Source organism: Gekko japonicus, unplaced genomic scaffold, assembly GCF_001447785.1.
Source record: "Gekko japonicus isolate JY-2015 unplaced genomic scaffold, Gekko_japonicus_V1.1 scaffold2335, whole genome shotgun sequence".
In the NCBI taxonomy this organism is placed as follows: Eukaryota; Metazoa; Chordata; class Lepidosauria; order Squamata; family Gekkonidae; genus Gekko; species Gekko japonicus.
The window spans coordinates 88,505-113,859 of record NW_015168115.1 but is presented as its reverse complement, the minus strand read 5'-3'; the positions used below and the strand labels follow the sequence as shown (position 1 = coordinate 113,859).

The following is a 25,355-nucleotide window of genomic DNA, read 5'->3' as shown; positions in this document are numbered from 1 at the left end:
CCCGCTTTGAAAGGGGGAAACAAGATAGCTATTATCTTTTCTACTCTCGTTGTGCTGGTTTGTACGACCCTGAAGGGAGGTAAACACCCTGTAGTCTCTGCGGTGGCCTGGAAAGTAGCCAATGATGCAGAGGCGGAAGGGCATGGTCGTGACATAGACAAACAAGTAATCTGTGTGAATAAAAGCTGTTCATATGAAATGGTTTTGAAAACTCTCTTTTCTCTCTGCAGTCCTACTTTGTAACTGACTATGACCCTACAATTGAAGATTCCTACACAAAACAATGTGTAATAGACGAGAGAGCAGCAAGGCTGGACAGTAAGTCTGTTTTAGAAACATTTTACCTCCTTCACATACGTATCCTTACCTTTCTCCCCAGACCCACGAGATGGTAGGTATTCGTGCAGTGATCCCATTTTCCACTTATGAGTTGTAAGGTAGATCAGACTGAAAGTGACTTACTGGCTCAGGGTCACTGAGTACCCCGGGAGCAGGTTTGATTAAGACTGGTTTTCACTCTGGCTCATCATAAAATTTCCATTGGTGACACTCCTTTTTACATTTTTAGCATTCTTTGATTTCTTCCAGGGCTCTTTTTGTAGCAAGAACGCCTTTGCATGTTAGGCGACACACCCCTAATGAGGTACTAGTTTTTTGCTGCGTGTTTTCGGCGGGAAGCCTCAGTTGTGCCACGGAAGCGCTACGCTTCCCAGATGTGCCGGTGAGATCGCGCCCGGAAACTCCGCCTGTCTTCAGTCTCTCTTGCATGGCTAATGTTCCGTGTGACCGCAGCCTTAGTATGCTTTTTATCTGTTCTGGGCGATTCCCCCCCCCCCCCCCAATATTTTCACATGGGAATTATTTTTATACTGATAACTTTATATGAAAAATTTTGGACTGTAACGCTTTCTACTTGTGTATAAATCTGCCCTGTAAGCTCGTTTCCAAAATATATTGTGGAGGATGGTGGGGGGAAATGTTTCAGTAAATATGCAGCTACCCATTTCATCATACTTCATCGCGGAAAGGAAAGTTAATTTTTCAATGTGTCTTAGTCCTAGATACAGCCGGCCAAGAAGAATTCGGAGCTATGCGGGAACAATACATGAGGACAGGAGAAGGCTTTCTGCTCGTGTTTTCAGTCACCGATAGAGGAAGGTAGGCTAAGAACAAGTGAAATATGTGCCAATATCTTACCACATTTTGTGCAGGGACAATAGCTAGTATGCTAAGAACTGTCATTTGTAATATATTTGGTAATGGCTTTCAGAACCATGAAATAATGTGATTGCATGGGGTTTGGGGATGTTGCCTAGTTCTGCCTTCCCCAAAATGCTTTTGCTGGTTATTGAATGCAAGCTTTTTCTCATGCTACATGGAAAGCCGTTTCTGAAATGGAAAGGGAGCTGTAAAAGCACTGTAGGATACTGCATGGTCACAAGAAAGCCAAACGTTCTACTGGGTAATTGCAAGCTCTTAGGCATATCTAAACATAGCTAGTGTGCTAACAGCTGTCATTTGTAATGTATTTGATAATGGCTTTCAGTACCATGAAGTAATGTGATTGCATGGGGTTTGGGGATGTTGCCTAGTTCTGCCTTCCCAAAAATGCTTTTGCTGGTTATTGAATGCAAGCTTTTTCTCATGCTACATGGAAAGCCGTTTCTGAAATGGAAAGGGAACTGTAAAAGCACTGTAGGATACATGGTCACAAGAAGCCAAACGTTCTCCTGGGTAATTGCAAGGTCTTAGGCATATCTAAAAGTAGCCTTTTGCATCCTGTCCTATGTGTTTAGGGCTCTGTATCTGGTCATTAATTATTATGAACAGTTTTAAGCTGATAAAGTTCTTAAGTATGGGCTGGGAAGCCAATCTAGTGCTGAGGTTAAACTGTTAAATTGTGACATGCACATTTTGAACATCTTTATTTCTGATGCTCTTTGAGGCAGATATCACATTGTGGTGCATAGAGTCTTTCCTGTCCCTCTTGGTGATAGGAGCTCAGGCAGTAATTAAAACAAAACACACTCTACACAAGTAAAGGTGTGCTGCTGTGAATTTAAACAAAATACCAAGATTATTCAACCGGTATTAAAGGTGATTAAAATATTAAGAATCGTTTGAAGCAAAGTACACTCCTGGCAAGTCTCTGGCAAAAGGGGACAAAATTGGATGACACTATGCACATATTCGTGGGCCTCATTATTCTTATAGTTGTTGTTGGGTGTTCATATAGTTGGTATCTACAACCCTACAGCGTTCCATGGCCATCTCACACCTTTGACAGTCAATTGTGCTATGACTTACTGGACTCATCAGATAAGCTGCAAAAGTATTTAAAATGATCATGATGCAAAAATAAGAAGTGTAGTGTTATCCTGGGTTTTAAGAAGATTTGCTGGAACTGGAGGCAAATAATTATTTTCTAAGATCTGGATGGGTTATTTGTAATTTGTCTTAAGGAAGTAACTGGTTGTTTTCTTAGCAGATTCCATAAGAACCAGCTGGATCCTCCCAAGTCAGAACCTGAACTTTGAATTGTTCCTATTCTTGTTTTTTCCAACACTAAAAGAGTCAACTACTTTTTCTAGTACCAGGCTATGATGTGATAACTGTAGTCAGTGGTCACACAGGAGCAACCTAGGCAAATTTGGTAAAGCTGTAGCCCTAAACACGCTGACTGTGTTTTAAGCGTAGTATACCTGTACCTATTTGCACTGTAAAATAGCACTGGACAGACTCCTCAAAGACTCCTGAAATGTTATTAAATGAAAGAAATATTCACCAAAAATCATAGCTCTTCCACTTTTAAAGGTGAAAATACACCTTATTTCCCTTCAAAACTCAAATAATGGGACAGAATGAAGGAGTAAGCACCAAATCATAGGTGTGGCTCTGCTTTCTCTCACCTCTTTTCCTGTGTTGTTTACAGGTTACAAGGAGAGGGAAAGGAGACAGACTCAGTCCCCATTGCCAAGAAATGCCAAGTGTGACGTTCACACAGTTTAAAGTGCTGCCTGATCAATTACAGCTGTTCAGATTTCAGTATATGGAACTGTATTTTATTTTAATTTTTTTAAAAAAATCTCTTGCATGTTACGAGAGTGCAGGACGAATAGTTTGGGTTTATGGATTGAGTTGTTGTTGTTGTTCTACAGTTTTGAAGAAATTTATAAGTTTCAAAGGCAGATTCTTAGAGTGAAAGATCGTGATGAATTCCCTATGATTCTTGTTGGTAACAAAGCTGATTTGGACCATCAAAGACAGGTAAAACTTTAGCAACTATGTGATTGTATGGGGGTAGGAGTTTTGTGGGGGTTTTGTGTGGTTTTTTTTTATTATTATAGTGATTTCTTTCATCGGGCTTGGCCTGTTGAAGCTCTTGCCATAATCATCTGAATTTGGCAGCAGGTTGTGCTCTCCATGTTGATAACATATTTTCCATGTTGCATTGGACTGTCTCCATTGTCTGGTGCCTGGATGCTATGATGTGTCCGTGATGCTCTCTGTAACAACCCCTTGGTAATGGCCTTTTGGCCATCAGAGTGCCATGTCTTCAGTGGATGGTTGCCAAAATGAAGGTATCTTTAATTGAAATCGAGTAACCTAAGCAGATAGTTTCCGGCATAGGGAATGAGCCTTCCTAAACCGTTGTAGCATTTTTATGTGATTAATCAACTTGTGAGTAAATGCCATAAGAATGTGTCCCAGGTCAAAATCTAATCTCCTGTAAGCTTGGAACAGAGGTCCATTACATCATTATCAAGGCATGAGCATTCCACTCCATCAATTATATTTCTAACAGTAGCTATACCAACAACTGCATGTTACTTTAGAGAGTACTCAGAGGCCATTATACTGTTAGATGTAGCTCTCTATTTTAGCAAAGTGGCATTTTCTGTTTTAAGCACAAGAAACTGCTCATTTCTTGAGCAAATATGCATTGTTTGATTTACAGTTAGAATAGCTTGCAATATCCAAACAAACAATCGATCCACTTATCACTTTAAAGTACTTTAAGAGTTGAGAAGGTATCAAGGCTGTTTCATAATTCATTTTATTGCAGTGCTGAACAATATCTTTGTACCACGTTTCACTCTGTAAAAGTTGCTGGGTTCTTTATGGTACACATCCTGCTGTAACCAAGTACAAATAGCATGGAGGACAAAGTTATATAATTTTAGGGTGATTTGGCTTCTTTTTGAGATATACTTATAGCTGCACTATTATTTGGCACAGTATCTTCATAAACTACAATTCGAAATTGTCAAAGGCCCAACCAATCCTAAGCACAGAGGCTCTTCCTATTTTTGTCTTTGGACGAGTAAAGAACCAGTAAAATAGCTATTGGGAATGAGAGAAATGCTCCATTGGATGCATTCATCTGAAATCACAATGGCTGCCATTTTTGTGAAGGATATTCTCCAATTCTGCAATACTAGAAATCATGGTAGATGTTGAATTGCTTCCTATACCAGTGCCCCCTTTATGTCTTCTTTTTTCAACAAGAGTTTTGAAAAAATTCAGATTTATAATAATGAAGAATGTACTCTGTTACGTTTTTTTGTCCGCTGATGTGGCCAGTGCTAAAGTTAAAACAGTTTTATTTATTAACTTTATTTATATCCTACTTTCTCACCGAGGTTCAAAGAGGATTACACTATATAAAACAATGCAGTCAGAGAAAATAAAGCATGCAAAAGGATTAGGATTACAAAAATTAGAAAACAGTGCAAAAAACCCCAACATGACACAATATGAACAGTGCAGAAGACAGAAACACAAGAAAAATGAGATTATGGTGCTGTTATGAAACTTGAATGACTTTGGCATAGAAAATGTATCTTGCAGGATTCAGTCGTTCAGCATTTCCCAGTTGTTTGATATTTACATTTTAATACTAGGGTTTATATTATTCTTTATCACTGAGGCATTATAATTGCTGGCCTGAGAACCGATAGGGGCTTGTAGCATTTCTTCGTATATTTTTTTAATCGAATTGGTTTGGAGATTAATTGGATGCTTAGTTTCATCAGTCTTACATTTTTATTATTTTCTTTGGTAAAGCCTTGAGATCTTTGGGCTCAGATGGAATAAAAATGCAGTGGAAATCAGTGTGCAGAATTGCAGTGTACAAGGAATGCTACTTACCACTGAATAATTATCTCATCTCTTCTTGTTTTCAGGTAACACAAGAGGAGGGGCAGCAACTAGCAAGACAGCTTAAAGTAACGTATATGGAAGCATCAGCAAAAATACGACTAAATGTAGACCAAGCATTTCATGAACTTGTCAGAGTTATAAGGTAAGACTTGTATTGTGGAGAAACAAAAATGCATGTTTTAAAAAGAATCCTGAAGCTTCTCTTAAAATTGGTGTCAAATTTGCTTTGGATTTAGTAGTTTTGGTACTCTTAATTCTGGATATATTCCCTGATTTCCTTACACTAGGAGAAAATCCATCTTAACCTACAGCTTCCTTCTTCCTGAACCAGATTAACTCATTGACTAACATGCTGTGCTGAGCAGATTAAATTCAACTACAAGTTTTAAAACGTTGTAACCAGGTATAAAATCAATGGCCATGCCTTTTTATTTATTTTGTTAAGTTGATGCATCACAAATGAAGCCATCCTAGCATGAACTTCCCTATATAGGCAGATATACAGATATATACATTATACAGATAATAAATTATATAGTTAAATAAATAAATTATATAGTTAAATAAAAATAAATATAAATAATATAGTTAAATAAATAAATTATATAGTTAAATAAATGTAGTTGTAGTCAGGGCTATTTTTGGGCAGGAACGCACAGGAACGGAGTTCCGGCTGGCTCCTGAGTTGGCCACACCCAGCAGGAACTCATTAGCATAATAGGCCACACCCAACAGCAGAAACTCATTAGGATTGGCTACATTAGGGGTGTGTGGCCTAACATGCAAAGGAGTTCCTGCTACAAAAAAAGCCCTGGGTTTTGACAACGAACAAGGTAAACAGAATAAGGAGCAAAAGGTGGGTGTGGCTGGATGACCACACTTCTGGTAACACGGGGTTGTGGCCTAATATGCTAATGAGCTGTGCTGTCAGGGGTGTGGCCTAATATGCTAATGAGTTCCTGCTGTTGGGTGTGACCTATTATGCTAATGAGTTCCTGCTGGGCTTTTTCTACAAAAAAAACCCTGGTTGTAGTACTGTTCCTAAATTGGGCTTCATTCCAGCAGCGGCGGCTGCTGGCAGCATGCCTGAATTCTAAGCGGCATTGCCATTTGGAGATCATGCACGCAAGATCGTCTCTTGAAAGGCAGGGGTGCTTGGCCCTCACTTCCTTCCCACACCATTTAAAGGGAAGTATCCCTTTAAATGACGGGAAAAGCGGGGTGTGATGACGTCACGTGGAGTGATGTCATCGCAGTGGGGGTGGTCACACCCCCTCCTGGAACACCCCCTAATTCCCCTGCTGGGGAGAAGATTGGACCTGGTAACCCTAACCTTTATTCAGAATATTCCATTTTTGATGTTTTTAATACATATATTCCAAAAGATATTTACTTGACATACTATGCTATTCCAAAGTGCACTCTACCTCTTTTCACAAGCAAGGATTCACTTCCGTGTAATCATGAGCATAATGCAGCTTGCTGTGCTAAAAATTAGAATTCCAGGTATTGCCAACAAATTCTCCTAAATTAGTCCTGCAGCTCTATAGACTATTGAAATTGCTTTTGACTAAATCCTGTAATTACCTGAAATTGGCCCCTGGTCTAGGAGGCTTTTTTAAATTAAAGAAATTTAGCCAATGGAGCACTAAACTGAGTGTTTTATATCGGTAAATACGCTGGACCAGAGCCTAAATTTAATGTGCAGCTTTGTGTTTTTCATAGGAAATTTCAAGAACAAGAATGCCCTCCTTCCCCAGAGCCAACAAGGAAGGAAAAAGACAAGAAAGGATGCCATTGTGTCATCTTCTAAGAATCCTCTAAGCCAAGCTATCAACTGCCAGATCAATGGATTCTTTCACCTGTGTTTCAATGTCTCCCTTGGTGTCTTGTCTAGCCTTATATGTGCATGTTGTATAAATGGTCACCACAATAGCCTTAGTCTGAGTGAAACTGGCTGACCCAGTCCTAGAAGACAGTTTGGTCATCTCAGGGCAGATGTCAAGCACTAAGGCTTCTTTTAATACCCTACTTTCTCCCCTTGAAGAAGCTTGCACCTTGTGGAGTTTTATTCACAATGGAATCAAAACAGTCTTAGAACAAGGTATTTGAAGTCAAGCTTAAAAGTTGATGTGTGAGTATTCCCCCCCCCCACTTGTGATGCCTTTTGTTAATCACACTCGAGGGAGTCCTCTAATCAAAATATAGAGTATTTTTTTAAAACGGTGGATTTGGAGGTTTACATGTTGATTAGGTTAAACTTCAAAATTCAGCTTGCCTTACAGGAAGCCAATACACTGAATTTCATTGTCAGTAAAGTTTTATGTTTCAGCTCTTGTTTATGCTGCAGCTTTTTTTAGTGGTCAGCCGTCTACTGTATTTATTTTATGGTTCCAGTAACAGCTACAGGATTATTACTGCAACTATGTGGCCAAATAGCCTGGACTCATTCTGGACTTGGGCATTTCAGTTAGAAGATTTTTACATCATGGGTTTGGAATAAAAATTATTTGTCTTCCTTTTGTATTCCCAGGTAAGTGATTTGAGAAAATTGAACCTGTAGCTGTTTTTTGTTTTCATGTAATGTAAAAAGATGAATTTGCTCTTTTCATTGTCAGATGATTAAATGTTTTTGCTATATACTTTTATACATTATTTTCTTATCAAACTAGTTAACAAGTATTTTTATATGTTTGTAAGCAAATATGCTTTCATGGCATAACTTGTGTATATGTAAAGATGAGTATTTAATTCTCACAGTTCACATTTAACTGACAAAAAATTAATTCAGGATTTGCAGAACTGTGGGTAGAATCTCTCTTCTGTTCTGGTTTAATCCAGCAATGGCCAATCTTGTGGCTGTTCAATATCTGTCATGTTTTTGAAATAGCCTTCCGTATCCTTTATAAAAGACTGACCATTATGTGACTATTAAACTGTACAAACTTTTAACTATTTGGTTCAATTGTGGATGGATGTTTGACTTTGAATTATGCAGACCATGGCTAAATGATTATTTAGGATTATTCTGTGAAATGGAATACGAAGTGGTATTTTTTTGCTGTCACCTCTACTGAAAGTGTACAACAGTTCTGTACAATTCACTTAACAAAACATACCCTTGTATAAGTTCAGGTGCTAGAATTAAAAGTGATGATTATTATGGAAAGGGTAAAAAATTGCCTTTGTTTTTTTCTTTATTTTTTAATTTTACATGCCTCTTTTTTCCCTTTAGGCACTCAGTCTGTGGGGTTGTGGATAAGGACAGATCCATAACTGAAACGGCAAAGAAGCAGCACTAGTACTTACATTTTCAGGCTATGCTGTCTTGAAAGTTGGGAGGATCAAAACAGAATGAACTTAACCAGGGGTCATTTTGTAGAAAAAGAGGTGCAGGAGCTCATTAGCATAACTCATTAGCATAACTTATTTGCCTATGCCACACCCCCTGACATCACCGAAAGTGTTTCAGAAGGCAACACTCACCGCTCAGGCTCCATTGGACTGTTTTGGATTGCTAGTTATTGGGGGGGGGGGACGTGCAGATCTGCCCTCGCAGAGAAGGTAGAGCTTGCGCCTGAATAAAACTTGGTCTTAAAGGTGCCACTGGACTGTTTTGGGCCAGGGGGAGCTCTGCAACTTACCTGGCTGCTTCTTGCTCTTACTGAGGGCTGCTGGGAGCTTGTTGCATGTGCCCACCCCCTGGGCTCTTTAGTGCCAGAGCTCCACTCCTGTGCGCTCCTGCAGGAAAAGACCCCTGAACTTAACTGGCATAAAACAAAATAAATTGTCCTTACTTTAACTCATACTATTGACATCCAGTTTAAACATAGATAACATGTAAACGATTTATAATACTACTAGTCCTGACTTAAGGGACATTGGATGCTGAAACAGGCTTCTGCATACAGACTTCCTTGCTGCATAAGAAACTTGGGCTTGGTCTGCAAATGCAGGAGAATCAGGTGAAACAGCAGAAACACGGTAAATGTCATGTGTCACCTTTAGTTTGAAGTGGTATGGTCAAAGTACCCTCACAGTAATTCCATGCAAAAGGAAAACTAGCACAGGATGCAAAGGGCTAGGCTAGAATCTTTTCCCCTGATGTACTAATAATGTATTTTCATGGAGCTTTTATAAGGTGGTCATTAAAATGCAACTTTCTACCCCTGCTGTATGAAACAGTGTACAGTTTTGCCGCTTCAGAATTCTTCCATCTCATTTTGCTGCATATGTAGACCAGGTCATATTCAGTTGGGCTGCGATCATGGTTCTTTCACAATACATTTGTGGGAACTGAAGGTCAGATGGTTGCTATGATTGCTCTTTGGGAGAAGAGTAAGAACTGGCCCAGATGTCACCCCATCCCATCCCATTTCTTTCTTTTTTTCATTTTTTTGCTACCCCAAAACTGACTTGTTACTTAAACACACGTACAATTAGACTGGGACTTAAACCTCAGTTAGCTTCAGTGCATGTGGACAACTGAATTTTCCCTCATTTCAAATTTGTTAGTCTTTTTTTCAGTTGCAGTCATTTAGGAAATCCCAGTCTTAACAAAAATAAACCAAAGCAAGGAGTAGAATCTTAGGATGTGAAATGTAGTAGAGAGCAGTGTTCCCTCTAAGCTGAGTTAGTGTGAGTTAGGTCACAGTTTTTTTAGCCTCCGGCTCCACACGTTTTTGTCTTAGCTCGGGAAGGACGGCTCCAGAGCAAACTAATTTAGGCGGTAGCCAAATCGCTTGGTCACACCTTTAATGACAGTGGCTCACAAATTGAATTTTTGCTCACAAGACTCCACAGCTTAGAGGGAGCATTGGTAGAGAGGTTCTCTTTGCACAGATTTTACCACATTCATTCTTCCTACCCCCTAAAAGTGGGAAGATCCTACCCAGAACCAGGTAGGACAGATTCAATTTTTGCAAGTATTCCTGGTGTGTTAGGATTTTTGACATGTTGCAAAATGAGAGGATTTATTTAAGAACCCCTTTCACCCTGCAATGGATTTCCTTCTTCTGAGGTGAGAGGTCAAGATCAGGAGCAATTCTTGGACTGTAAGTGTCCACCCAAACTTATTTATGGCTCCATCAGAACAAAGAGAATAAGATAACCAAAGTGGAATTAATTCCCAAGATGTGGAGATATCACATTCTGTAAAGGTGAAATCTGATGGTTTGGTTGTTCACTGGGACAGCAGGTGCATGAGCCCAAACCCCAAGCCCATTTCCATATACTCTGAAGGGTAATTCCCAGGGGTCATTTCGTAGAAAAAGAGGTGCAGGAGCTCATTAGCATAACTCATTAGCATAACTTATTTGCATGTGCCACACCCCCTGACATCACCCAAAGTTTGTCAGAAGGCAACACCAACTGCTCAGGTTCCATTGGACTGTTTTGGATTGGTAGCTATTGGGGGGGGGGAGGAATGTGCAGATCTGTCCTCGTAGACGAGGGAGAGCTCGTACCAGAATAAAACTTGGTCTTAAAGGTGCCACTGGACTGTTTTGGGCCGGGGGAAGGGGCTCTGCAGCTTACCTGGCTGCTTCTTGCTCTGACTGAGGGCTGCTGGGAGCAGGAGTGGGGTTTGTTGCATGTGCCCGCCCCCTGGGCTCTTTACTGCCGGAGCTCCGCTCCTGTGCACTCCTGCAGGAAATTACCCCTGGTAATTCCGTGGGGGGAAATAACTGTTAAACAGGAACTGAGCTAGCTTTTTGAGAGAGGCTTAGTAAATTTCCAAATGTTGTTACATAACAGTGACTACTTTTACTTTGCTTTTCATTTGTCATAAGTATCAAAACAGTGGGTCTCATTCTCATTAAAATTGTTTTCAGTGTGCTGTCCTGAACTCTGCTGTGAGCTGGTTACATCAGCCCATATACTAAATTGGGACCCCATGAAGAATTATGTACGAAGGGAAATTACTAAGAATTGATGCCCTTACCTAAATCTCTCCATCCACAGTACTTTTAAGAGCTTGGCCAAACTAGTTGCGCCACTCTCCTCTTATTTCCCCCCCCCCTTTTCTTCTTGTGTCATTTCTCACCATGATACTGGGGTGATTTTTCTTAATTTACACAGTAAAAAAATTATGCCTGCTAGAGGCATACCGTAGCGTTCAGACCCCTCCTACCTTTTCTGTAGGTGGGCCTGTTTGCTTTTCTGTAGGTGGGCCTGTTTGCTTTCTTCATGATTGGCTCATAATCATAAACAAGCGAGGTATTTATTGCTATCAGGGGGAAAAGTGGGTGATCAGGGGGAAAGTGCTTCAGCATCCCCTAACCCCTCTCCTCTCCAATAAGGTCAATATAGAGCGGGGCAGATGAGCGTTACCATTAATAATTACCCTCCCTGTGCAGGGAGATGAGCAAAGCAAATAATACCACATGCCTGGTTTTGCTGTATGGTCTTCTGGCGACTCGTTTCATAAGCCCAACTTTTAAAAACAGAATAGCCTAGTCAAGTTTATTGTCAAATTTATTTAATAATAATAAAATAATTTAATAATAATAAAAAAAGAAGAAGAAAGGTGTGTGCTCCTGAGGACTGTCAGATCTTTTGAGTTACCTTGTAATTCAAGCATAGAAGAATACTTCTGACAGAAAAGTACGGGTGCTCTGTAAGAAAAGAACAATTCATAAATTTGGGTGTAGGCCTTTCCTTTTGCTTTGCCCTTGGTGTAGGATTTTTTTTTTTAAAACCTCCCACTGGTTATGGCAGGCACTGCTGCCGTTAAACTGCTCAATAAGTGGAGGAGACAGATGTCTCTAGTGCTGCTTCAGCTGGCCAGAAAGAACAACTGGTGTGATCCTTCCTCAGCAACCGCAGGAACCAGCTCTGGCTCCACTCGGTCGCTTCATATAGGGGTGGGAAAGAGGGCAGCCAGTATCCCAGCTGTTAGTGGCAGGCAACTGCAGCAGCGGTATAAGCAATCTGGAGTTGACTGTCTGTTGAGTGTCGCCTTTAACTCTCAATTGCCAGCCCTACCACAGAGAGAATAGTGACGGAAAATCATGTAAAGAGTAAATGTTGTACTTGTGTGCATGCCCAGGGGGGAGATTAAGAAGGAAAGCATTCTGCAGGAACATGAGTCCTTCCTGTACACCTGTCTCGATTTTCAGGCTTGGCTGTGTGCCAGATTTTACATCTCATTGACTCATCTGTCACTGCCCACTATTAGGGCAGACTTGCTGAAAAGCTTTGGTATGCAAGGTACTAAATGGGTGATCACCCAGTCAACAAAACAAAAACTGGCGTGAGGTATGCAATTGTGGGATTTTATGAGCACTCGAGAGTGGAGTCGTTCCCTGGAAGGATAATGTGGGCCCGTTTCTTGGGTCCAAGACAGAGAATTTGAGTGGATCCAACTAAGATCAGCCCAGTGTATGCCATATCTTCAGTTATTTCACTGATTGCAGTGGAACTGGCTGGCATTCAAGCTTCTCCTGTGGAACAGAACAAGCAAAACACAGTACCTGAAAGATAATTCTTACAGTGTTCTGGGCATGTGTGTTAGGATATAGTTAAAGCCATCTCCTATTCTGCAGGTATGAACGAAGGCTGAGGTGGTGGTTTGCTCAATTATAGTATATAGTTTGAAATGAAACATCAGCTCTCAGTATTTCTTTCAGCTACAGTTGTCAGTACAAGGAAACAACATAGATGCTGAGAGGAGAGTTTTACAGGGAGACGCACCGTAAGCTTCCATGGAACTTGAGCTAGATGGTTTTCTGTGTTCAAAAATGATGGGCTGTGCTTTTTACAGATACAGCTTTCACTGGTGTTCAGCCTGGACCTATCACTAACTACTTCTGATAAAACACAAAAGGATGAAAAATTGTCCAGACATTACAGTTTCAAAATAACAGCACCTGTTTGGGTATTCAAGGAAGAACATTTTGGGGGGAGGTCATGGGAGATATCGTTTGCTTGCATGAAGGAGTTTTGATCGCTTTTGTTGAAGTTCCCATTTGGGGGATTTGTACTGGGAAGTTGGCAGGCATTGGGCAAGTCTCAAAACTTGAACATAATTCATGAAACAGTGTTTTTATTGTGTTCTTGCTCTTTCATACTGGGATTGCATGCAGGTGCACTCAACCGTCCCTACCCTAAGGACCTGGCAAGTCCTCATAGGTCTCTGCTGGTCACAGAGCTAGATGCCTTTCTCACTTTGAGTCACAGGCAGGATTCACAAAGCATGGTTTGCTTTTCCAGGAATGAGCTTGGGCAGGCTCATGATTACATATTTCCAGGAAAATAAATATTTGCAATTTACACTAAAGAATATAGTTTGCTTTCTGCTGTCCAAACCAGGATTTACCATAAACTGTAGTTTATAAATTGGACAAAATGATAACCACAGCTTGTCACAAAAAAACTTTTCTAGTTTCCCACAAGAAGTGGCATGCTTGTCTGTTTAATCATGCACCTGTTTTCCAGTTCGACCAACTGTCCAGGAGCTCCATCTCTAGCCTAGCCATTTGAGCACCATCCATGGTCACCTGTTCTTACTATGACTAGAAGTTGTTTGGAGTACCTGGAGTCCTGTGTCCAGTTTTGGGCACCACCTTTTAGGAAGGATGTTGACAAGCTCGAGCGTGTCCAGAAGAGGGCAACCAGGATGGTGAGAGGGTTGGAATCCAAGTCTTATGAGGAAAGGCTGAAAGAGTTGGGTACGTTTAAGCCTGGGAAAGAGAAGGCTTAGAGGGGACATGATTGCAGTCTTCAAGTATTTGAAGGGCTGTCATGTAAGAAGATGAAGCGGATCTATTCTCTTTTGCTCCGGATTGCAAGACTAGATCTAATGGGTGGAAATTACAAGGGAGTCGTTACCGGCTAAATATCAGGAGAAACTTCCTAACTGTAAGAGTGGTTGAGCAGTGGAACAGACTGCCTCTGGAGGTGGTGGATGCTCCTTCGCTGGATGTTTTGTAGCGGAGGCTGGACGACCATCTTTCAGGTATGTTGTAGGGCTATCTTTCAGCTGTGCTCCTGTAGAGTGCAGGGGGTTGGACTAGATGACCTGCAAGGTCCCTTCCAACTCTAACGCTCTATGATTCTAAGTGGGACAGTGGCCATTTGTGCCTTTCTGTAGAGAGAACCAAGACAATATGGAAATGATCACAACCTTCTCTGCTTTTAGGTACCATAATGATAGCATGAAATTTGTTCATTACTTTCTCTGAACATCTACTATAGGTCCAAGTAAATGAGCAGCAGCATTCTTTGCTGATGAAAATGAATTCACTGGCCATTGAACTTTGGAAGTACAACTTGGGGCAGGATATTTGATTCTCCAACCTGGCTTTTCCAAAGAAGGCTTTTTACAGTATAAATGCACAAAACTCTGGAATTTGGGGGTGGGGGGAATTCTCAGCAGCATGCCTCTATAAAGTTCCTTTGTGTCCTTCACTGATACTACTCTTAACCGTTCTGTGAAAGCTTTGGTTTTCTCCATCCTGTCTGCTACTAAGCCCAAAGCCCTGAAGCTTCACTTCTGCTGCCCCCTTGCCTCTTCTCCCTTTCTTTCCCCTTATTTTGTACATATAAAGCACTGTGTACATGGAGGGTATTCATTTTTTTTAATCTCATCTTCCTAACTGATTTTACATAAATGCTGGGTGCATAAACCTTTCATTCCCCCCGTATACACCACACAGCTGGCAAATTTCTTCATGATACCTTGTCTAAACTTCTCGAGGGCAGCTGATGAAAATTCCTAAAATACTGTGATGTTCAAGAATGTAAAATGAAATCACTAAAACCTGAAGAACTAAATCCTGAAGAAAGTAGCTCTGCAGAATGAGGAATGATTGCTTTGTCTGGTATTCCATATGAAATAAAAGAGAGAGAAAGATATCTAGATTCATAAGTAACTTCATGAAGCTATTTTGAGTGAGCCTTGAAATAGTCTGAGAAATTCTAACCTTTTTCTAAATGTTGCAGTTGTTCTGTGGCACTAAACACCAATTTGTTTTTATTTTGATGTTTGTGTTTTATCAAGCCCTGATGAACTGAGGAAAACAAAAATTAATACACCCTGATAATAGCATTGTGGTTAAACTTCAGTTTAGAACAGTTAAAGTGGAAATTCAGGCACCTGAGTGAAGATTCTTCTTTTCAAGGTGAGCTTCACGTGGAAGTTCATGTGGAAGAGATGAATCAATATAATATCTATCACTGATACATTTTGCATTAGTTCTACTGCCAACATCAGTCAAGTTTCGGTGTTTCAGTGTGGTGGTGGAAAGTGCAGTCAAATCACAGCCAACTTATGGTGACCCCATAGGGTTTTCAAGGCAAGAGACTTTCAGAGGGCGGTTCCCATTGCCTGACTGTGGGTGCGGTCAGACGGCGTGCCGGGAGCGGTGTAAATTGCTCCGATCCGATGTGCTTTTTTTTAACCTGGAAGAATTGCGATCACACTCACCTCCTTGTTCCAATTCACTGCGCAGCCACATCGCTCCCCACCCTCCACACGGGTTTTTTCCCTCTCAGTTTGGGTATGCGCAGAGGCGGCCATCTTTAGTATTAAAATTTTTGCGCGTGACGCTTCCCTTTAAACGTTAAAGGAACACTGCCCTTTACACTTTTACCCCGAAACTGGCCTCCCTGAGATCCTGAACTCATCTATACAGCAAAACTAGGCACCGTTCAAACTTTGATTTTATTAACATCGGGGCGAATCTCTGCCCAAGCACATATCGCCGACGCTTAGAAATTTAAAAAAATGGTGCGCGAAAAGTGGAAGCCTCCAGCAGCTTTCGAGCAAGGAACAGGAAGTGGCTCTACACCGGCGGAGGAGCAATCACACAGGGGGGAAATGCGGCTTGAACTGGAGCAGCAGGGAAATACCACTTGGGGACCTGGTAGCACAATACTCCGGTTTAAAGGGGGTCAGAGACGGGAGGCAGATGTTGGCTGTGTGATCGCCTGTATAAACTCCGTTTCTAACCGGCACGTATACCGGCTCAAATGGCTCGTCTGAACGCACCCTGTGTGTAGCAGCCTTGGACTTCCTTTGTGGTCTCAAGGACTAGCCACGGCTGACCCTGCTTAGTTTCCAAGATCTGATGAAATCAGGCTAGCCTGTGCATAGGATAAAATGTATTTTTATCTCGTGTACCAACAGTGCTATCCTAAGCACAGTTACACCCTTCTAAGCCCGTTGACTTCAGTGTTTATGATTGCATTGCACGTCTCCTAATGGGGAGCAATTCATGGTTGAGGGAATAGAACCTTTATTGCACTTCAGCTGGTGAAATGAAACCTGAATTTAGCATTGAATTGTGTTTACCTAACATAAGTTGTTATGGAGAAAAGAAGAAAATAATATTTTAAATTAATATGTACATGTGATTTCACTGTGAGAAATGTTTCATTCAGACAGTTATTTATGACAACTGATGGTTTGATTCTCACTATATATAGCTGTCAAGTCACAGCCAATTTGTGGTAACCCCACAGGAATTTCATGGCAAGAGCCATTCAGTAGTAGTTTGCCAGGTAGAGAGCAGGTAGAGAAAGAGGTACTTTTCTCCCTTTCTCACAATACAAGAACTCGTGGCCACTCCATGAAATTGCTGAGCGGTCGGGTTAGAACGGATAAAAGGAAGTACTTCTTCACCCAAAGAGTGATTAACACTTGGAATTCACTGCCACAGGAAGTGGTGGCGGCTACAAGCATGGACGGCTTCAAAAGGGAATTAGATAAGCATATGGAGCAGAGGTCCATCAGTGGCTATTAGCCACAAGGTATAGATAGGGACTCTGGGGCAAGTGATGCTCTGTCATCTTGGTGCTTGGGGGGGGGGTCAACAGTGGGATGGCTTCTAATGTCCTGGCCCCACTGGTGGACCTCCTGATGGCACTGGTATTTCTGGCCACTGTGGGATACAGAGTGTTGGATTGGATGGGCCTTTGACCTGATCCAACATTGGCATCTCTTATGTTCTTATGTTCTTATGGCCTGCCTCTATGTAGTGACCCTGGTATTTCTTGGTGGTCTCCCATCCAAATACTAACCAGAGCAGACCCTGTCTAGCTGACAACATTATGCAAGCCTGGGATATCCAGGTCAGGGCATTCTCACAATGCCTGCCTCTTATTATCTTCATCCACATTTATTTATCTGGCTAATTTATAGGCTGCCTTTCCAATAATAAATACATCCAAGGTGGCATACAAGTATAATCAATACAATAACATACAATCATAAATACACCCAGTCCACAGCATCTGGTTCTCTGGATCTTTCATTTTTGTTTACCTTTATCCAGTTGTACACGATCTCCAAATACTACTTGGGCATATTTACCAAATAATAGCCACATATTGGTTACAATCCACTCAGACAAACTCTCCCAGCATTTTCATCTACTTATCAATAGTATGGACGACAAGAAGAAATCCTGTGATATCCTATAAGCCAGCAGCCCCCAAGCACCATCTTCTAGAACAGCGGTTCTCAACCTGTGGGTCGTGACCCCTTTGGGGGTCGAACGACCCTTTCACAGGGGTCGCCTAAGACCATCGGAAAACACAAAGGGCTCCCAAGTCTCACCAAATCGCGGTTCATAACAGTAGCAAAATTACAGTTATGAAGTAGCAACGAAAATAATTTTATGGTTGGGGGTCACCACAACATGAGGAACTGTATTAAAGGGTCGTGGCATTAGGAAGGTTGAGAACCACTGTTCTAGAATATACCCTCCAGGAAGGACTGGAGCCCCTGAAAAATACTGCCACTAAAATTCCTCTGCCTCTGGTGTCCAGAAGGATGCCATTGTCATGGTATTAAAACCTGTTGACAGATCTAGGAGATCCTAGAAGGACACAATTTCACATCGGTAGACCAAAGTGGTTCATCAAAGAAAGTGACCCATCTACCACAACCAAGTTATAATTTGACATCACCAAGTTATCATTTGACACAGATGTTACAGATTCTTCCGTCACCCTGACAGGACTTTGTCTCTTTTGTTGGACACCTTCACCTAGCAGCCCTACTTTAAGTAATGTTTCATAGCTGCTTCAAACCTGACAGTTTTCCTAACCAACGTACCGTGTGGGAATCAGAATCCAAGCTCATCTGAAAAAGCCTAGCAAGATGGCGCATGAAACCTCAATCAGTTGTAAATCCTCAGCCCATGTACCCACACAGAAATAACAATTTCGTAAGACAAACACAACAATCTATTTGTGCTTTGCGCATCCTATTTGTAGGAGATTGCTCAAGTTTTGAAGTGGTTCTTGACCTTAGAGCCCAAGTATCATTCCTTTGGCCCTGGTACAAAATTGTAACAAGTGCCTTGCCTTGCAGTCCCATCCCACGCGTACTATTTCATTATTCATGAAAGAAAAATTGTGGGGGGATTGTTTGCTTTTGTTCTTCCTGGAATGATATAAGTAGACCATACAAAGGTTGTGAAGTGTGGGCTTTGCCCAGTTGAAGTATACCCATCTCCCCATGCTTGTGCCCTGCTCTGCCCACTGTTGTTGAAACCACTGAGTTCTTCCACCCCTGCTTTAATGCTTTCTTTCTTTACATCAAGTTGTAGCTGACTTTTGGTGACCTCATAGGGTTTTCAAGGCAAGAGAAGAAGAAGAGATTGGATTTATACCCCGCCCTTCACTACCCAGAGGAGTCTCAGAGCGGCTTACAAACTCCTTCCCCTTCCCCTCCCCACAACAGACACCCTGTGAGGTAAAAGAAGAAGAAGAAGAGATGGGATTTATATCCCGCCCTTCACTACCCAAGTGAGTCTCAGAGCAGCTTACAAACTCCTTTCCCTCCCCCATCCCCACAACAGACACCCTGTGAGGTAAAAGAAGAAGAGATGGGATTTATACCCCACCCTTCACTACCCAGAGGAGTCTCAGAGCGGCTTACAAACTCCTTCCCCTCCCCACAACAGACACCCTGTGAGGTAAAAGAAGAAGAAGAGATGGGATTTATACCCCACCCTTCACTACCCAGAGGAGTCTGAGTGGCTTATAAACTCCTTCCCCTTCCCCTCCCCACAACAGAGGAGTCTCAGAGTGGCTTACAAACTCCTTCCCCTTCCCCTCCCCACAACAGACACCCTGTGAGGTAAAAGAAGAAGAAGAAGAGATGGGATTTATATCCCGCCCTTCACTACCCAAGTGAGTCTCAGAGCAGCTTACAAACTCCTTTCCCTCCCCCATCCCCACAACAGACACCCTGTGAGGTAAAAGAAGAAGAGATGGGATTTATACCCCACCCTTCACTACCCAGAGGAGACTCAGAGCGGCTTACAAACTCCTTTCCCTTCCCCTCCCCACAACAGACACCCTGTGAGGTAAAAGAAGAAGAAGAGTTTGGATTTATACCCCACCCTTCACTACCCAGAGGAGTCCCAGAGCGGTTTACAAACCCCTTCCCCTCCCCACAACAGACACCCTGTGAGGTTACTGGGGCTGAGGAAGCGCTGAGAGAAACTGCTCTTTTTCAACATCAAGAGATGTTCAGAGGTGGTTTGCCATTGCCTTCCTCTGCATTGCAGCCCTGGTATTCCTTGGCAGACTCCCATCCAAACACGACGGCTGACCCAGCTTAGCTTCCAAGACCTGATGAGAGCAGGCTAGCCCTGGCCATCCAGGTCAGGGCTGCTGTAATGCGAGTGTACAACAGATTCAGCAGTGCAGGAGGGCCTGTAGGGCAATAGACTATCTCTACTGGTTTCAGTTTGCCTGGACTGCCGACAGAGCTTTCCTTTTGCAGTCAGAAAAACTTCTGCAGACAAATTTTCTGAAGTTTTTCAGGTGATGGGAAGGGTTGAGAAAAACACTAAGAGGCAAATTGCATGTGACCTTAAGCTTTGATAGATCGGTACTCCATCCTCTACGTCACCGCAGTTTTTTGTACCTCAAGCCTCATGCATTTTTTGTACCTCCACCAGAGCCAGGGCCTTTCCGGCTCTGGCTCTGGCCTGGTGGAGCCGCCTTCCAATTGAGATCAGGGCCCTGCGGGATTTACTTCTATTCCTCAGGGCCTGTAAAACAGAGCTGTTCTGCCAGGCCTTGGGTTGAGGTGGCGGACACCACATGAGATCACCCCCCCCTGCCCTACCTACCTGCTCCATCTCATGTGTTATCTACAGGTATAAATTTATCTACTGATTGTGGGAACTTTGCCACGTACATGTACATGGACCGATTTTTGCTGAAAGCACTTTAATTTGGATCACAGCCCTCTTGTGATTTATTTATGAAATGGAATTTTAATTTTTTTGTTTACTGTTTTATGGTTTAATGTTTTAAATTGTTATGCTGATATGTTGTAAGATGCCTACAGCCCGCTTGTGGGGTGGGGTAAAAATCGAATTAAATAAATACATTAGGCACTATTCTTATCATGAGGTTAAGTTGAAAGCAATTCCTTTCATATATTCTGATTAAAAAGGCTTAGAAGAACTTGGGGGGGCCGGGAAGTAAAAATCTGTTTCCTCAAGATCTGAAGGTGTGAACTGTGGATCAGATCCAGAGCACTGCTAGAATAGGTGGCACTGAAAGTGCAATAGGTTCTTTCTGTCAAAGTCCCCTTTTGTCTTCCTGCTTAGCTACAATACTCTTTGCATTGTGCAGTTTGCCAGGAACTCTGACTCAATTGTTTTCTGTAACTGTTGACAGCTGAATCAACAATTTGACCAGCAGAGGGGGCCTTAAACATACTCCAGGCAACAGTATGCTCAGTTCATCATTACATAGCTGAGAACAAACTTGGATGCTCTTCAAATTTGGATGCTACGGCAGGAGCAAATTTCCAGTTCTAATGGAGTAGGGGAGGGGGGGGAGGCCAGGCAGCATGCTGGCAGGCAACTACATAAAGTATTTCGATTTTGCAGCTGCATTGGAAGGAAAAGCTCATTACCTGGAAAAGGGAAGTTACGAGACCCATTTCAGTCTTCGGGAGTGCCATTTCTTTCTATTAAATTATTGAGTTTAATATATTTAGAGATCTTCTGCTACAGTTTGCAATTGCATCATTTTCCCTTGCATTTACAGAAACGAACCTGCCACATTTTAGGGCATTATCTTTTAAGGCTATTTTTGAATGTTCCCAGATTATCATTTGTGATGCCATTAAAATAGCAACTCAGTATCAGATGCTATGGATGCAAACACAGGTATGGGTAAGCCTAAAGCAGGGGTGTCAAACATGCAGCCTGGGGGCCAGATCAGGCCCCCGGAGGGCTTCTATCAGGCCTGCAGTGGAACTGGCTGTCTTCTGCTTCTTCCAGTTCTGCTGCTGCGTCATTGTAGGTTTGCAATTTACAGATACACACCTGAACAGCATACTCGAACTGCAACAGCACAGACATTTTGAAGCAATAATTCAGAGCAAGAGGTGTCTGTTAGCAGACACTGTTAAATAAACAAAATATTGCAAGAGTGCTGTTTTAAGCATATTTTTATTTTAAGTAAAAAAAAAAACCTTTGTGTGTGTGTCCTTTATAAAGTTTGTATCTCCACTACCTGGCATTACATTTTATGCCACACATGGCCCGGCCCAACAAGGTCTCATTTATGTCAGATCTGGCCCTCAATAACAAATGAGTTTGAAACTCCTGGCCTAAAGGAAAGTGAACTAAACAAACAAAGGTTTCAACAACCAGCAGCATTTAAAAATGTTTATAAAGAACTGTGCTAACACAGAAACATGTTAGACACGAGAGTTAATTACAGAACTATGTAAAATATTTTTAGAAGTTGCTAATGCACCAGTATAAAGATATGAAAGAACATACAATTAGACACATACAAAATATCATTTTTTAAACAGTGGTAAAGAACAAAAGAACGTGACTTTTCACTAAACCAGTAAGGGAACTGTTGAGAAAGAAAAGGAATGTAGCTTTTCTATCACATAACAGATAGGCAGTCTTGCAGATCTTGTTAAGAATTCCTCCTCCCCAGCCAATGCTGTTGTTACATTTTAAGCTAAAGCAATTTTGTCTTGTTAGTCATGATTTTATTCATCTCAGCATAATAAGACATTTTGCATTTTCAGAGAATTTGGGGGGATAAAGAAAATGGCCATGTTAAATCCCGAGAAGAATATAGAGCCTAACCAGTTTTTACAGGTGAAATATGAACTCTAGTGTGTATTGTTTTTATAGAGCTTCCAAGAGCCACCATGGGCCCTCAAGTAAAAATTATATCTGCCCCCCCCATTCAGATGAATACATGCAAGATGCTTAATTTAAATAGGCCTGCCTCCACTTTGACACATATCTTAACATGGTGGTGGTGGGGTTTATGTGTGCCAGGGAAGCTGAGAGCAGTACCATAAGGACTTTCAACTCTTTCAAGAGGCTAAACTATCAGAGTCACTCAAGGCAGAATGCTCACCAGGCTGAGATGTATCCAGCCCCCTCAGGAATCAATGGCCACATCAGCAGAAGAAAATGGACAGTTCCATGTCAGCGTATTGGAAGCGCAAATAATGGCTCAATGCAGAGTTGGCTAGTGCTGAACTATTTACAGTGGTTTATTCACCGCAATATATACATACAGTCCATATAGCACTTGCAGTATCCAATTCTCCAGGCAAACTGACAAAAGTGCTTCGCATATAATCCAATTCACAAGAGTGATGAAGAACACACGGACTGTACTGAATATATACGTCTCAGCACCAATCAGATTGAAGTGCTGACTCATAGTGACAGTAGTCAGGATGATGCAACCTATGCTCTGGTGACTTGTCATATGACACTCCATCTATCACCATAGATCAAGATGATCTAATAGACTACCTTTACCTTTACCTTGGAACTCCGGTGGCTCAAGTGGTTAAGATGCTGAACTGCAGGCTGTGGAAGGTCAGTAGTTCAGCAGTTCGAGACCCGGGTGCTGCAAGACGGGGTGAGCTCCCGTCTCTAGTTCCAGCTCCTGCCAACCTAGCAGTTTGAAAGCAAGAAATTGCAAGTAGATAAATAGGTACCGCTTCGGTGGGAAGGTAACAGCGTTCCGTGTGCCTTGGTGTTTAGTTATGCCGGCCACATGACCACGGAAACGTCTTCAGACAGTGCTGGCTTTTCGGCTTTGAAATGGAGATGAGCACCGCAACCCTAGAGTCGGATTCGACTGGCTTTCGAGCAAGGGAACCTTTACCTTTTTACCTTTACCTTGGCTGTCATCTTGCTTGCTATACATCATAGTATGCTGTCATTCCAATGGTGATGAAGGCAGAGAAATCCATGAAGGGTAGCTACTGGACAACAGCAGTAGTGGAAGGTGGCACTGATGGAGGATCTATTATAGACTGTAATGTATTCAGATGCTGCCATGAGTACATTAGGATGTGTGCGAAACATCCCATTGGGAAGCTATGTTAAGCTTCGTCTTGGACAGGGATTCAAGTCCAAGACTACTGTGTCCAATCCCGTTCAAGCAAGCTGGAAGCGGGAACGTGAATGATTGGTCTTTATGCGATCAACCTGATAGGTTGTTATCTGTAAGTAGGAGTGGCTATATTAGCCGGGAATGTTTAAATACCGAGCAGTTTCAATGGGCAAACTGTTCGGGTTATCAGATGTTGTACCGTGTTGGAGAACTGATCGTGAAGAGAATAAACTTGAGTTTTTGGCTGAAATCACTCTCCGACTATTTGTTAAGCTCAGGACTTAACATAGACAGAGGCAATGCCACTTCAGCTAACCCTGGTTAGTAGTGCACAGGAGGTGGCAATGGCAAACCACTTCTGATCATCTCTTGCCTTGAAAACCCCGTGGTGAGACAATCCAATCTTAGATTTAGATGCAGGCAAAGTGAAAATTTTTGGAAGGAACATTAAAAACCTGAGATGTGCTGTTGACACCACATTACCAGCAGAAAATTGCGAAGGCCTGAAAGAACTCCTGATGAAGGTTAAAATAGAACTCCCCAACACAGGATTACAGCTGAAAATCAAGAAGACAAAAGTAATGACTGCTGCGAAATTACACAACTTTAAGGTTGACAATGAAGATTTTCCATTCCTTGGCTCCAGCTGCAACCAATAGGGAGACTGCAACCAAGGAATGAGACCGGGAAGGGCAACCATGAAGGGAGCTGGAAAGGATTCTTAAGTGTCCCTGGTGACCAAGGTCAAGATAATTCATGCCATAGTATTTCCCGCTCCTATTTATTGGCTTGAATGTTGGACACTGAAGAAAGCTGACAGGAAGAAAGTTGATTCATCTGAAATGTGGTGTTGTAGGAGTAGGAGCTGCGGTGGCTCAAGTGGTTAAGACGCTGAACTGCAGGCTGTGGAAGGTCAGTAGTTCAGCAGTTCGAGGCCCGGGTTGCCGCATGACGGAGTGAGTTCCCGTCTCTAGTTCCAGCTCCTGCCAACCTAGCAGTTCGAAAGCAAGAAATTGCAAGTAGATAAATAGGTACCACTTCAGTGGGAAGGGAACAGCGTTCCGTGCGCCTTGGTGTTTAGTCATGCCGGCCACATGACCACGGAAACGTCTTTGGCTTTGAAACGGAGATGAGCACCGCAACCCTAGAGTCGGATTCGACTGGCTTTCGAGCAAGGGAACCTTTACCTTTAGGAGTGTTTTATGGATACTGTGAACTGCCAAAAAGATGATAAGTGGGTCCTAGACCAAATCAAGCCCGAACTCTCTCTAGGAGCTAAAATGTCTAAACTGAGGCTATCCTACTTTGGTCACCTTAAGAGAAGACAAGAGTCAGTGGGAAAAGACAGTAATTGTAGGGCAAGCTGAAGGCAGCAGGAGACGAGGAAGACGCCACATGAGATGGATTGACTGAATCAAGGAAGCCACAGAGTCCTCTCTGTTTGCAAGACCTGAACAAGGCTGTAAACTAGAGGATGTTTTGAAGGTCATTAATTCATAGGGTCGCTGGTAGTTGGAAGTGACTTGACTGCACTTAACACACACACACATATTCATACACATGCTGTTACTCTTCTACAGTGGGATATCAGGACCCTGGAGATTAGTCAGTAGTGTATGAGTATGTATTACCTCGGATTTCAATGCTCTCTATCAAAAACTAAAATATGGCCTAACCCCCCCCCCTTGATTTTTCTAACCATTATAGATAAAATAATACCTTTTAGTTCACAAAAAATCAATCAGTGGTGTTCTATATAACCAATCACAAGAGGAGCTGAACTCGCAGAATGGAACTTTCCCCTCCTGCTGCAGTTCTTTGTGCTC

At 42.2% G+C, this 25,355-nt stretch overlaps 1 protein-coding gene across 1 annotated transcript in view; it reads left to right on the top strand.

The window, feature by feature from the left end:
* The window catches only part of RRAS2 (related RAS viral (r-ras) oncogene homolog 2), an 80,565-nt gene extending 72,875 nt beyond the window's left edge, over positions 1-7,690 (top strand). Inside the window, exons 2-6 of the mRNA XM_015414856.1 lie at positions 231-318; positions 1,056-1,158; positions 3,159-3,267; positions 5,187-5,305; positions 6,889-7,690. Coding sequence (XP_015270342.1) covers positions 231-318; positions 1,056-1,158; positions 3,159-3,267; positions 5,187-5,305; positions 6,889-6,976 — 507 coding nt within the window. The 3' untranslated portion in view covers positions 6,977-7,690. The remainder of the gene's footprint in view (positions 1-230; positions 319-1,055; positions 1,159-3,158; positions 3,268-5,186; positions 5,306-6,888) is intronic.
* Positions 7,691-25,355: the final 17,665 nt, after the last annotated feature.